Source organism: Lynx canadensis, chromosome A1 (genome assembly GCF_007474595.2).
Source record: "Lynx canadensis isolate LIC74 chromosome A1, mLynCan4.pri.v2, whole genome shotgun sequence".
NCBI classification, from domain to species: Eukaryota; Metazoa; Chordata; class Mammalia; order Carnivora; family Felidae; genus Lynx; species Lynx canadensis.
Window position 1 is genome coordinate 177,792,011 of NC_044303.2, and position 14,614 is coordinate 177,806,624.

Consider the following 14,614-nt stretch of genomic DNA (forward strand, 5'->3'; position numbering starts at 1 on the left):
GAGAGAAGTACTACTTTTGGTTTTTCTCTTCTCCACCCTCTTCTTCCCATTCAGGATCATTTATTACCGTCTACTCTAGACCTGTTTTGGACTCTTGGACACAATGTCTTCCTCTCTAGCTCATGGTTGGCTTTCACATGTGGGAACCCTGACCGTTTGCCCTTCTCCCCCGTTGCAGACCTTGGCACTGTGGGACTTGTAGATTTTATTGAGGGAGCCAGTGGATTTCTCTACAGGCAGCCATCTGGAGCCATTCTGTCAAAGCCTGAGGTTAAAAGGTGTGAGACGATAACACTTAAGGAAAGTAGCATCTTCAAAGGCTGGGCTATGAATGATTTTTTGAGTACCAGTTACACACCAGCACTGTGCTGGGGAGTCTCCATCCCACAGTACCTCTATATGGTTTGTATTTGTCCATGGGTAAAACAACCTTACTCAGAGACACACACACACACACACACACCACCACACACACACACACACACTGATAAGTGACCACCTCACAAATGTAACGTCTCTCTGGTTTCAAAGCCTTTCACTGCTGTACTACATACTGTATTCCTGATCAGAGCGAGCTATGTGACCTGCAAAGCACTAGTGTTCTGTAGTGATTCTTCCTGTCATTACCCACGTTGGGAAATACTGTGTGGGTGCAAACATTTTATGACTTGAAGAAAAAAAAGGAAAAATAGGGAAGTTTTGAGAGATAGGCTTATCCCTAAAGGCAGTAAACAGAATCTTGTAAACACCAGTGACTTAACAGATCTATAGGATTCTTTTGAATAATACTGTGGAGGGTTACAGTTTATCTTTTGTACCCCAATCTTAGAACTTTAGGTTTGGGAAAGAATCTTGAGAGGTTCTTGAATTGTTATTCCTTCGGAGCACTACTCTCCCCACTTCCCCTTCTCATTAAGTTTCCATTTAGCCATTAGGTAGGAGCTTCAAAGGGAAAAATCCAATCATGTATAATCTCTAGTTAATGGGCATCTATTGAGCGACTAGGTCACTAGAAAGAATATCACACAGTGCCTCTTTGTGCGGTAAACACAAAAAATCAAAAGCTAATGCATTCCCAAGGCAAGCCAGATTGTTACCTGGCTACCAGCATCCTCCCCTTCAGGGAAGAGTTGGGGCACCCACCACTGTGCTTGCTAAGGGAGATTGCAAAGCCGGTCTAGAAAAGCAAGGTTATCAAGGAAGGAAAGAGAAAGGGGGGACTTCCAGAGCTTGGCAGGTCCTAATTGCTGGTGATGGTTGGGATGGATTACTGAATAGGCAGACATTCTAGTAATGTTTGTGCAATCAAAGAACTAAGTGGGGTCTCCGTGGCTTCTTGCCACAAGTTAAAAGAATAACAGTGATGGTTGAGGTAGAGCCTCAGCCCCAGTCCCCATAATTTAGCTTGTTTTCTAAGGTATGCCCAGCCTTCCATAAATAAAGACTTTATGCTTAGTTTTGTCCAGCAACTAACTGTAACTTCAACTAATGTATGAAGATGAGCACAACCCTTTTGACCCCAAAATGGCATCTGTTAGTCACAAGCCAAATAGTTCTTGGGTTGGTGTTGGTACATTCTACTTTGGGTTTTCAAAATTATATGGTTGGTGAGGATTTGCAAAACTCGGCATAATCAAATAACCTGTTTTCCCCCCCTTAGAACACTTCAGTTATGGAGGATCAAAATGAAGATGATTCCCCAAAGAAAAATACTCTTTGGCAGGTAGGAATGACGACGCACAGATAAGAGCAGTTGACTTACTATAGATAAGATGCTCCCTCAGCTCATGTCCTCAATGAAAACCAGAGCCAAGCAAGCGTTTTGTTTTCTTTTGTGCAATTTTGCTAGTTTTGGAATTCACCCTAATTTATCTTCTGTTCCTCAGGAAGTGTCATTACGAATAGTAAAAAATTTTGGGTTGCTACAAAGATTCTGAAGTGTCTGTAGCCTAAAATACTCAGTTTGTCGCCACAGTCCAAGCCAAAGATGGTCAGTGGTGGCATCCTTTGTCACCAGAATAGCACCATGCCATAACCAGTGTGTGTGCATTGGTGATTTTGTCTCCCTACCCTCACCCTTCTTCCCCATTCTTGTTAGTTTGCCCTTTCCTTTCTTGCTTCTTGGTTCTTTTTAGTCCTGCCAGTTTTCCCTCCCAATTCCCCAGGGTTTTTTTTGCCCTAGCTATGGGGAGGGATGCTAGGTAAAGTTTCATGATTGGATCGTTTCCATCAACCATTAGGGTGCAAATAACTTTGGCCCCTCAGAAAGACACAGTAAGAGGCAAATAAACCTAAAGATGAAGAGAATAATGTTAAAAAATATTCTCTGCGTTCATTTGATTTGAAATGAGAGGAGTAGATGAGTTAGCAAGAATAAAGTATGCCCAACAAATTACGATGAAATAAGCAAAGCAAACAATGTAGGAAAATCTGGGCTCAGCAGGTGCTAGAAGTAGAAATGGGAAACGTGCTGTAGAACTGTGCACTTGCCACTGCGTCGGGGGGAACTGTGTGCAGCTTGATGTCTGTTCCTCCTTCATGCTCCGTATTTTCCAATAGGGTTCTCTTCATTGACTATTGATTTTTCAGTTCACAGTGGTTCTTAACATTTTGGCTTTCAGTTTTTCTTTCGTAAGTTCTTTTAGTTAACTAGTTAATGGTATACCAATGCTGTAGGGAAGTTAGATGTTTAAGAACCCTTCTGTAATGAAATAATAATCTCTTTGCTTATCAAATGATAATGGATGTGAAAGTATTTTGGAAATTATAAAGCAGTACACAAATGCAAGTTGTTACCATATATTTAACCTGTCAGGAAGCAATTATTTTGACAAGTTACAATGAGTAAAATGTAGAAAAGAAGGAGGAAGGAATAACGGCTGTTTTTTAATAGATCCTTTATTCTGTCTTGGTGTTCCCCATTGCACAAACTAACCGTGATTGTATGCTGTATAAAATTCTGCATCTTGTCTTTTGTTCCTTAATATTGTTTCATAAACATGTTCTCTTGTATTAAGATGTTACTATATAAACCTAATTTTAATGGTTTCATTATAGTACCTTATGTAGATGTATTATTATTTGCTGTAAAACCAGTTGCCTATAGTCGGGCAGTTACTATAACATTATACTCACATCCTTATACTTAAAAGTAGCAGAGATGTCCCTTATACTAGCTGATACTCACCACCGTGAAGAATTTCACTTCTGACTTTTTTGAACGTTGATTTTTGGGCTCTGTCAGATAGAGGTCTTAACTACAAGCAGCAATCATAAATTTCTGTTCAATGCTGCCCTCTGGTGGTACCCAGTGTCAGTGAGCCTCTCCATCCAATTTCCGGCGGGGGTGGGGGGGGGAACATTCCTAGAGAAGGAGGTAGTAAGATAAATGGATGGGAGGTGAATGCCTTTTCACTATGTACCTTTAAATGTGGACATAAAAAACTTGCTGCAGAGAGGTATGAATATATAAGATTTTAATAAGGAAAGTCAGACCTCCTTTGGTTATTCATGAAGGATGTCTTCTTTCTGGGATAGATTCAGTTAAATTAGGGGACATAGTGGATACAAAGCTCTTGGTTCTTTCTGTGTAAAACTTCTGAGATAAGCTCGTGCATGGAGTTAATGCATGTCTGTAATATAACTCTTCAGTTTTCAAAATTCTCTTCTAGGCTATTCTGGTGTTACACATGAAGGGGCTCTCAAAGGAGTGACTGGTAGATAGCTTGGCAAATGTTTGACAAAACATTGAAGTATTTTGGTTTTAAACAGGGATGTTACTGAGCCTCATAACACCAGTGGCAGTTGTGGCTTCAGTCTGGGGATTCCAATTTTTTTTTTTTTGATGCTGTTGTCAGATAAAGTATATGTAGTTTTATTTTTAAGAAATATACTGGTTTTATGCAAGAACCATCATCCATGTAGCTTGAGGAGAAATGATGCATAGGTAGTATAGGAGTCTGTGGGATATCATCGACCAACTCTATAGGATGAGAATCTTTTGAGGTGTATGTGGTTCACCTTGGGTTGCTTTCAGAGTAGGTGAAGAAAAAAAAGGAGTGAAAGTCTAAACTGTTATTTGCTAGCAGTCTAGTAACTCTGGTAACAGTTTGGAGATGGGTTCAATTTTTAGATTGAATTGCCTTCAGATTTCTTCATTAAATGGACCAGTGGTTTTCAAAGTGTGGTCTCTAAAAGTGCATTCTCCGGACCATCAGCACCAATACCACCTGGGAACTTGCAACTTCTCAGGCTCTACTCCAGACCTATAGAATGAGGACATCTGTGGTGGAGCCTGGCAGTCTGTCTGTTAAGAAGCCCTCTTGTTACTCTGATGCACACACAGGTGTGAGAACCATTGGCTAGATGAATATAGCATTGACTTTGATCTTTGAAGAAGTAAAGCAAACTACTATAGTCAATCAGTTGCTACTTTGCCAAGTTGAGCACGTTCTCTAAGATAGTTATCTCTGACATTGGTTATCTAATAACCACATGGTTTTGGAATAAGCATTGGAGAATGATGACTTGGGACACCAGATAGCTTTATAAATAGCTGTAAATTCGACATTTACTTTAGAGACTTAATTTGAGGCCCTAAATACGTTTTAAATTACTTCATGAATGAATTAATAAAGGAATGAGTTTGGCTTCAGGGTATAGCTGGTATTTTAAGATTAAATACACAGGGTGAAAAATGTTTCCAATAAAATACTAATTAGAGTTTTTTTCTTTGTCAAACTAATTATTTTTTTGTTTATTTTTCTAAAATAGATAAGTAATGGAACATCATCTGTGATCGTCTCCAGAAAGAGGCCATCAGAAGGAAACTATCAAAAAGAAAAAGACTTGTGTATTAAATATTTTGACCAGTGGTCTGAATCAGATCAAGTGGAATTTGTGGAACACCTTATTTCACGAATGTGTCATTATCAGCATGGACATATTAACTCTTACCTGAAGCCCATGTTGCAGCGGGACTTTATTACCGCTTTACCAGGTAACTGTACTTGTCTTTTAAAAAGCTGAGCAGTAGAAGAATGTCTAGTCCAAGGGCCTACGCAGAAATCAGTAGATATTTGTGAAATGAATGAATGAGTACAGTGTGACTACAGTGTGAGTTTCTTTGGTACCCATACTATATTTTATTATGGCGTTGGAAAAGGAGTTATAATTTAGGATCTGTATAGGAAATGTAGGCAGTTGCCACGATTAGTGGTGTTGATCATTGGTCATACCATTGTTTAGTTTAATGAGCTAATGCTATCCTGTTTTTTAAAGTGTTTATTTATTTTGAGGTGGGGGAGAGGCAAAGAGAGAGGGAAAGAGAAACCCAAGCAGGCTGTGTACTGTCAGCACAGAGCCCAATGCAGAGCTTGATCCCATGAACTGTGAGATCAAGACCTCAGCTGAAATCAAGAGTTGGACGTTTAGCTGACTGTGCCACCCAGGCATCCCTATGCTGTTAGTTTTGATGTAGCCTATATATAATCTGGATTTTGCTTTTATAAGTAATTTAAAAATATATGAGATAATTTTTCCTACAGCATTTATGTTTAAGCAGTATCCCAAAGTTTAGTGTTCATTTGTACTTAAAATGACACTTAGGGTAGGGAATGGTACAAATGTCTTGGAAAACTGATGGCATGTCTTTATTACATTTTTTGAAAAACTTATTTCTGGATCTTCTCCCCCCACTTCTCTTTTTCTCTCTCCCCCTCCCTCTCTGTCTCTCTCTCTCCCTCTTCCTCCCATCCCCATACTCCTCTGGTTAAGTTTACTTTGATTTAAAAAAAAAAAAAAGAGAGAGAAACTATTTTTTTAGAGTAGTTTTAGGTTCAGAGCAAAATTGAATGGAAAATACAGAGAATTCATATAGTCTCCATATCCCCATCCTACCTCACTATCACCATCCCATCCAGCCTCCCCCGTTAACCTCCCATCCAGGTGGCTCATTTGTTCTGGGACACATGGGCCTACATTGACACATTATTATCACCCACTCCATACTCATTAGGGGTCACTCTTGGTGTGCATTCTTTGGGTTTGCACAAATGTGTAATGACAGTATCTGCCATTATCGTATCATATTGAATAGGTTCACTGCTCTAAAAAGCCTCTGTGCTCTGCCTGTTTTATGCCCACTTTGATTTTGATCACTCATTAATTCTGTGTTTCTCTCTTTATTTCTCTTCCTCCTCCTCCTCCTCCTTCTCCTTCTTCCTTAAGTTTGAGTTTAACTTTAATTTTAAATTTGGCTAGGTAAGATAGATTTCTGAAGAGAATGCTGGCCAGAATGTTCTTCTAATAATGGTCATTGTGGGTCTAGAGGATATAACTGCCATGCCAGGGTAGACCTAGAAATAGCCAGGGATAAAAGTTGCCGTTGCCACCAGCCCTGTCCCGTCAGAGCTTCTCTTCAAAGAAGAGCTCTTCTCTTCAAAGAGGAGGCTCCTTCCTTAGCTTGTCTGTGATTTACAGTGCATCAGGACTCCATGCTCTAAGTATTTCATGGCAAATAGGAGCTGTTCTCAGGTCTCAGACAAATTGAAAGGCCACTTTGAATTTCGAATCTTTCTTCCAAAATGTGTACATTTACTTTCTACAGTGGGAGTGTAAGGATATTTAGAGTTAGCTTAGGAAATTTGACTCTTCTGGTTTATTTTATGCTGAAATATAGCACTGTTTGCTCCATTTCATTCATTAGTATTTCTAGAAAGAAAATAAGAACCCTCTCTTTCTAGAATTGTGTAGTATTTAATTGCTACGAAGGATCTTAGCCATCACTTAATCCTCTTTCTCACTCTATAGACCAGAAGCCAAGGATCAGAGAAAGTTCATGAAATGACGAAGATCATACATCCTTGGTTATTGTGGTGATTGAATTGTGGGTGATGGTGGGGGCTGGTTCAAAAGTTAGTGCAAAGGCTGAAATTGCTAGGATTACTCTGGAAAATTCTTATTGGCCATAGTATAGAATACATGTTTACAACCCAATTTACAGCCCAGTTATTTATGATAGGGAGAAAGGAGGAAACAGATATGGTTTTAATTGTGTGAGAGGGAAGGAGGGTGAGGGGTTCAGGGGGAGAGAATTATAAGTGAGTTTAAGTAAGGTGATTGACCATGTGGTGCCGTCTCTCTGGTATGAGCAGTGCCAGAACTCAGAACCTCCAGCAGCCAAGCCTTTCTGTGGACTCAGGTTCATCTCATATCTAGAAAAGATCAGACAGTTAAATATTCGATGATGGTACTTGTTCCTCATAAGTGCTTTGAAACTATGCCTCCATTTGCTCAAGGAAACCTGTTGTTTTTTGGTTTGCTTGCTTTCTGCTGCTTTGGTTTTATTTTATTTTTGCCTGTAATTTGCTTCTCAAACATTTAGAGTGCCAGGAAACTCACCTTGTATTACAGAATATCCACAAGGTGGCACTGTTGAAGTTCTCTTGATTTGCAGAGTGTAGTCCAGAGGCAACCCCTTCTCTTGGGGAGTGTACAGTCTTGGAGAAGAGACAGAACAGATGAACATGTGTTATGTATATAAATATGGTTATTATAATTGCATACATTCAGTTTCATTACAGCGAATTTAAGGCATTGTCCATATCTCTGTTAAAGTGGAATTTTGTGGTATTGAATATTACATGAAATGAATGGACCATTGGCTGGGACATGGAAATATTTTGTTAAAAATGCTATTTGTTTTTAACAGGATTGATCTGAACATATATACATATGTCAGTATATATCATACATACGAATCTAATAGCTGGGGACAAGCTGGCCAAGTTGATTGTGTTCGTGTCTAGTAGACTTGGATTAAACCTGGCATTAGTTCCTTAACACAGACCCTGCCTTAAGAGTATTAGGGGAGAAACTGGTCCATGTGTACGTGCATACTTAAATTTAATAATGTATGGAGCAACTTAGTAATCACTATTCTAGTTTGGTGTTGAACTTTTACCATAGATGATCTTGAGTTGAAGTTTTAACTGTTTCAGTTGTCAAGTTAAGACTTCTTTTGATTGGGAAAACCATTAATTCTATAAAAATTGTCTGTAGTTCTCCGCTTTTTAATGCTTACTGTGAATATCATACCTGTCAGTATAGGGAAAATGGAAAATGTTTGTGGTCTCTGGCTCCTTTTGGTTCAGTGGAAAAAGTGATAATTATGATATGCTTTTCTAAAATCATGGTAAATGTTTAGTCTGCAATGTCAATTTCTGCAGGCTAAGTTTGTGGTTTGTAGAACTGTTGTTAAAGGGAAAATTTACATCATTTGAAGTAGAAGGCAGATTGTACTTCAAAGAGGATGATAAGCGTTGGCGATGTTTTTGGTGAGGTACTGAGCAATTAAGAATTTGAAACACTTAGCTTCCTGGCCATGGTTATTCATTTGTCTTATCCCCAAGTAAGGGCGATAAACCGTTATGGACTGTAAATGTGACAGACTAAATCAAAGGTCTTGAGAGAGCATAGCTGAGGCTTCAGGCTGGGTGTAGGGCCAAGGACCAGCATGACAGAGTGGAAAGAGTGTGGGTGTTGGATTTAGACAGTCCCTAAATTTGAATCCCAACCCCCTGCACTTGATAGTTACGTGAGCCCACTTTTGGAGCCTCCGTGTCCTTATCTGTATGGGAATAATAATAATAATACTTCATGGGATATTGTAAAGATTAAAGACAAGGTATGTAATATGCCTGACATCTGGTGGGTATTGTGAGGATGGTAGCTTTAAAAAGAAAAAGAAAAAAGAAAAAAAAAAAACCTGGAGAGACAGGAACACCTGCTTCTCCAGAGGTAGTAAGATTTGTTGCCAGGAAGTTTTAATTATTCACCTGCTAATTTCTGAATTGATTCATCCTGACATCATAGAGGTAGATGCTTGTGCCATTTTTGTTGGGACAACAAAATGTTGAGCTTTGTGACTTGAGTGTCATTTCACTTCATTTCTGTCTGAATCCTTAGGTCTGTATATGCCAAGTTAAAGGCATCCATTGACATCCTATTGCTGTCAGCAGTTGCATTGTTTTTTCTTTCAAAAGGTTGCTAAGTTCAGATTTTACCACTAGATCTGTGACTAGGAAGGGACAGCAGGAGTGGGTGGGGAAGGAAATTTCTTTGCAGCTGCCCTTTGAAATGTGTTTCTAAAATAATAAAAGTTTCTGTAATTGTATGATCTAAGCAGCTGTGTTAAAACTGGCTGTAGTCAAGGGCATTGAAGTGACATTATCCATTTGAGTTTTCATTTTGATATAGTGTTGTTTACATACTGAGCTTTGAAATTTGTGCCTCTTAATTGTTTTAATTTATTGTTGAAATTTTTCCAGACCTTCGTCTGGTGCCTATAATTAGCAACAGAAGCACTTCTTCAGCATTGTGGTGTGACGTATTCTGGCCTCATTTTCTGAAACCATAATGTGTCCTCTTGTTGCCTTGGGAAAGGGAGGTGGTAGTGGGAGACGGGGGGGGGGGGGGTCTCAGCAAGATAGAGAAATGAGAGCCAGATATTGGTACTTAAGAAATGCTTAGTTTTAACACTTCAAAGCACTTTTCTGGCCTGAGCAGATGGCCCACCTTCTTCAGTAACTTCTTTGTCCTGAATAGGCTTGAAACGAGAAAAGTTACATGGTCTGCTTGGCTCCTGGGGATACTGTTCTAAGTGTTTCTCATAGAGGTTGTGGGATTCCTGTTATGCTGACATTTAAGGGGATATGCGACTTAGCACCAAGATGTTAGAATGGGCTTTAGTGCTTTACTAGAGGAGCTGTTCAGCGTTGTTCTTGTGGAAAATAACAAGAGCAACATTGCTTAGTTTCTTTGACCATGGTAGCAGTTAAGGGGATTTGGAGATGAGGGAAGGGAGCAGAGACTGACACTTAGCAAGAGACTGCTCTGTATCTGGCTCCTTCGTAACCTTCTCCTGTTAACCTTCCCAACAAGGCTAAGAAGTTCCTTCTCTGTAAATGAGGATATTGAGAATAACTGTTGTCAGAGTGTTACTGTGCACATATCAGATCATTCATGACAGGTGTCTAATATTATTCCTATTTTATGGGAGACTGAGATCCAAAAGGAAAACTGATTTGCTTCACCCAGGTTATCTGACTCTACAGCCAGTGCATTTTCCAAGAGACTGAAATGCCCTGCCTCCTGGAATTGATGGCGTTGAACTTAAAGCATTATGCAAGGGAAGTCAGTCTTCTAGATATGATGGAGATGTGGCTGGATTGGAGTGATGGCATTTGAAAGGGAGGAAAGATGTGTTTGAGATTTCCTTATGTAGAAACTCAGTGATAGTCATTAGACTATCACTAGACGAAAAAGGATATCAATTGCTATAAGGCAGTAGTTCCCAGTATCAGAATTATCTGGTGGCACTTCTAAAAGACAGATTCCTGGTCTTCACCATGTAACACGCTGATTCAGTAGACCAAAAAAATGTCCAGGGAATCTGTTTTTGGTGGTGGTGTTTTGTTTGTTTTATTTTAAGTTGTTTTTTGTTTTTTGTTTTTTTTGTTTTTTTTTTTTTTTTTTTGAGAGAAAGAACGAGCGAGCCCACAGGGACACACATGAATGGGGGAGGGACAGCGAGTGGGGTGGAGAGAGAATCCTAAGTAGGCTCCACGATGTCAGCACAGATTCCCACTCGGAGCTCAGTCCCACGAACCATGAGGTCATGACCTGAGGACCCTGAGCTGAAACCAAGAGTCAGATATGCTATTGACTGATCCACCCAGGTGCCCCTGTTTATTTTTAAAAATCACTTGCCCTAAGTGATTCAACTACAACTACACAGGCTTCTGAGAGCCAGCTCCTGGACCACCCAGCCAGGTAGAAGACTTGGATGGATGCCACTTTCCCAGCTCAGATAGAGACGATGGAGGTGTTGCAGTCATTGAGGAAGTTGCACTGAGTTGCAGTGAGAAAGCAACTATCTGATGCATTCTTATCTCACTATGCATTTCATCACTCAGAGCGAGGGACTCATGAGGGGAATTGGTTAGGGGTGTGTTTATAACCAATTAAGAGGATTTAGTTGACGATATGGAAATAATGTGGACCTTGAAAGGTGACTGTTCTCATAGGAATGTGAGAAACTAGATGAGATAAGTACCAGAATTAGAAAAATTCAGAGAAGAGCTAAATCTATTAGCCCATGATTAGAGGTGCTAAAAGAAAATGTGATTGTAGAGGGCAGAGAGATTCTGAAATTTGAAATTCTGTCAGTAAATTTGTCAGCCCTAGCAGTGGAGAGGTACAAGTACCCTATGATTATCCATGGATCTCCCTGATTTAAATGCAAATGGAAGAAAGGATCATGAATCCCACGAACATGATCATGGAGATACACAAAAAGGAAACCATAGCTCTATAGACAAGTAGACCTAAAGACATTGTGTGCCAGGGTAGTGATTGAACACAGAGTTGTGATTTTTCAGAATTGTGGAACGTTGAGAATAATTGAAAACCATAGGCAGAGGGGCGCCTGGGTGGCTCCGTCGGTTAGTGTCTGACTTGATTTTGGCTCAGGTCATGATCTCAGAGTTCGTGGGTTCCAGCCCCACATTGGGCTCTGCTCTGACAGTATGGAGCCTGCTTAGGATTCACTCTTTCTCTCTCCCTCTCTCCCTCCATCTCTCCGTCTCTCCATCTCTCTCTGCAGCTCAAAATAAACAAACATTAGAAAACCCTAGGCAGAGCTACTAGGTACAGTTGTACCCTTTACAGCTTGTACAACTGCATTTGGTAGCCCTGCATGGATGTACTCTGAGATGATTGATGAGCAGACTTCCTGGTGTTAAGAGCTGGAGACCTGAGGTTGGGTGTACTTGGGGGATATTGGCTAGTAAATTTAATGTTATACTGTGGCAGACTTTTAAAATGGATTATCAAATTTAATTAATTTGCAGCTGAAGAGACCGTGTAGGGTTGTGTAAACCTATAAGGATGTATACAGAATGCTAGGAACCTTTATCTCTGAGAGGATTTAAGGATTAAAAATTTTGCTTATATGCATTTTATAATTTTTGTGTCATGAACTTGGGTTATATATGTTAAAAAAGGGATACAAAGCAGCTCCTTGCCAACTTGTAAACAAAAATACAATACCAACTTTATGTAGGAAGCACCAGCAAGGGAATACAAAGAGTAACCATACCAAATTCACTTGATTGTGGGGTGGGAGATTGGGATAAGCCTATCAGATTAGTAGGTCAGAAGAATGGTGCAAAGGTAAAGGTTATAGGGTTCTTTATGGGGGGCAGAGTTTTCTCCAAATATCCGAACACTGAATAGAGAGATGTGGGCTGGACAGTAGTACATCCGGTGTGGCCACAGAACCAGTGGCTCTGTATTGGTACTGTGAGTATTTAATGAATGGATCCACAGTAGCCTCGATGGAAATACAGATCTAGAATCATGGGTGCTGTCCTTGGTTCTGACCCATTTAACATGTTTGCCAATAACTTGGGATAAAGACCTTACTACATTTGCCCATCATGCAGATGTGGTGTGGAATATCCACTCTTCTGGATGACAGAATCAGAATTCTAGAGGTGACATGCAAGGGTCAGATTAAGCTTCAAAGGTGAATTACAGTAAGGATAACTATAAACTTTGCATGAAGCTGCCCTTCCACCTCTCCATTAGCCATACAAATGTAGAATTAGGGGAATTTATTTTTTAGGTTTATTTATTTATTTTGAGAGAGAGAGAGAGAGCATGCCTGTGAGCAGGGGAGGGCAAAGGGAAGATGAGGGAGAATACCAAGCAAGCTCCACACTGTCAGCACCAAGCCCAATGTGGGGCTTGATCCCACGAACCGAGAGATTGTGACCTGAGCCAAAATCAAGAGTGCCAGACACATAACTGACTGAGCCACCTGGGCACCGTGGGGGAATTGCTTTATAAATCCGTTTGGAAATCAGGCCTAGGAATTTATTTATCTTACTCATCGTAGGAATCTACTGTGATAGGACTACTTAGATAAAGGCAGTATAAATCCTTGACTGCATTAACTGTGATACAATGACAGTCACCAGAAAAAATAGTGGTCTCAGTGTATGTAGTCTTTATGATCAGATCAGAGCTTGGATATTAGATCTAGTCCAGAGTAGGAGAATTAGTATATGAAAAGCCTGTAAACCACAATCAAGAACGAGTATAAAGTGTCATTCTCAGAGTTGAAGAAACCATTAGTCTGTAAGCATTTTAATGCACCATCTCATTTTGATATTTTCAAATAGAGATTATTATCCCCATCTTATACAGATGAGGAAACTGAGCTCTGAAGTTTTAAAAGAATTACTTACAGCCTGCAAAGTTAATGCTACTATATGGCTTCTATTTATCTTGAAAAAGAGAACAAGTAATTACCTTATATGGTGTTTTGTTGCCTTAAAAATCTTTTATAAAGTTCTTCCATCTGATTCTTACTGGTAGTATGCGAAAGGACAGTGGTTACTGGTACTTACCATTTTTTAATGGTAAAAGACCAAGGGGGCAGTGATGTTTCAGGATTATGTTTAAATATTTGGTTTCATGTCAGAGAACCTGCTACATGGTGAGCCTTGACTTGAAATTGAAATTTTCTGCCTATACGTCTAGTGTTCCCACCACTACAATAGGTCTGGGAGGTGAGCTTTATTTTTGTAGCTACAGAAGACTTGCCTAGAGCCATAGGATGGGAGTTCACAGGTGGCAACGTTGATGAAAATTGTGATTTCCTTACTAGATGGGCAGTGTCAGGCAGACTCTGAATCTTGTTGTCTTTGGGATGACCCTTGCATTGTGTGGGATAAATCTCATAAGGTTAAGAATTTACAGACATGTGGTTCTTGCTTTTGAGGATTCTACCTCCATAAGAAGGAGATGAAGAAATGATTGGAAAAAGATACATTTAAGGAGACCTGACTTTAACTCTTGGATTGTCACTTGACTTTTCATAAGCTTTTTAAGATGTGTGAGTGTTTCTCCTTTGTCTCCTTGGCTCCAGGAGATTCACATAGGTCATATATTAAATGGATGATTTGTTATGAGAGACGGTAAGTCAGAGGGGAAAGAACACAACTTAGGAGCAAGAGATCGGAGTTGCAATCTTAGTTTTAGTATTCTATAGTTGTGAAACCTTGAGGACTAATAACCTCTCTATGCCTCATCCTTAAAATTTGAGGAATCATTTCCCTGTAGTAGTTTTCTAAGAGTTATGTAAAGAATGCAATAAGTCTTTTTTCGTAACATCTGACAAATAGAGACCTGTCCAGGATCCACTTTTATACATAGAATCTGTTGCCATCAAAACATTTTTTTTTTTAATTTTTAGGGTGCCTGGTGGCTCAGTCAGTGGGGATCCCACTGTGCTGACAGCTCAGAGCCTGGAGCCTGCTTTGGATTCTGTGTCTCCCTCTCTGTCTGCCCCTTCCCCGGTCGCACTCTCTCTCTCTCAAAAATAAATAACCATTAAAAAAATAAATGTATTTTTTTTAAGTAAGCTCTGTGCCCATCCTGGAGCTTGACCTCACAACCCCCAGATCAAGAGTTGCATGCTCTACTGATTGAACCAGCCAGGCACCCTGCCATCAATTATTTTATCTTAAAAACTCAGAACCAAAAA

At 39.8% G+C, this 14,614-nt stretch overlaps 1 protein-coding gene across 1 annotated transcript in view; it reads left to right on the forward strand.

Annotated features, from left to right (window-relative positions):
- Positions 1 to 14,614, forward strand: part of FBXW11 (F-box and WD repeat domain containing 11) — a 121,663-nt gene that overhangs the window by 75,413 nt on the left and 31,636 nt on the right. Inside the window, 2 exon segments of the mRNA XM_032594212.2 lie at positions 4,774 to 4,999; positions 5,039 to 5,041. Of these exon segments, the coding sequence (XP_032450103.1) occupies positions 4,774 to 4,999; positions 5,039 to 5,041 (229 nt within the window).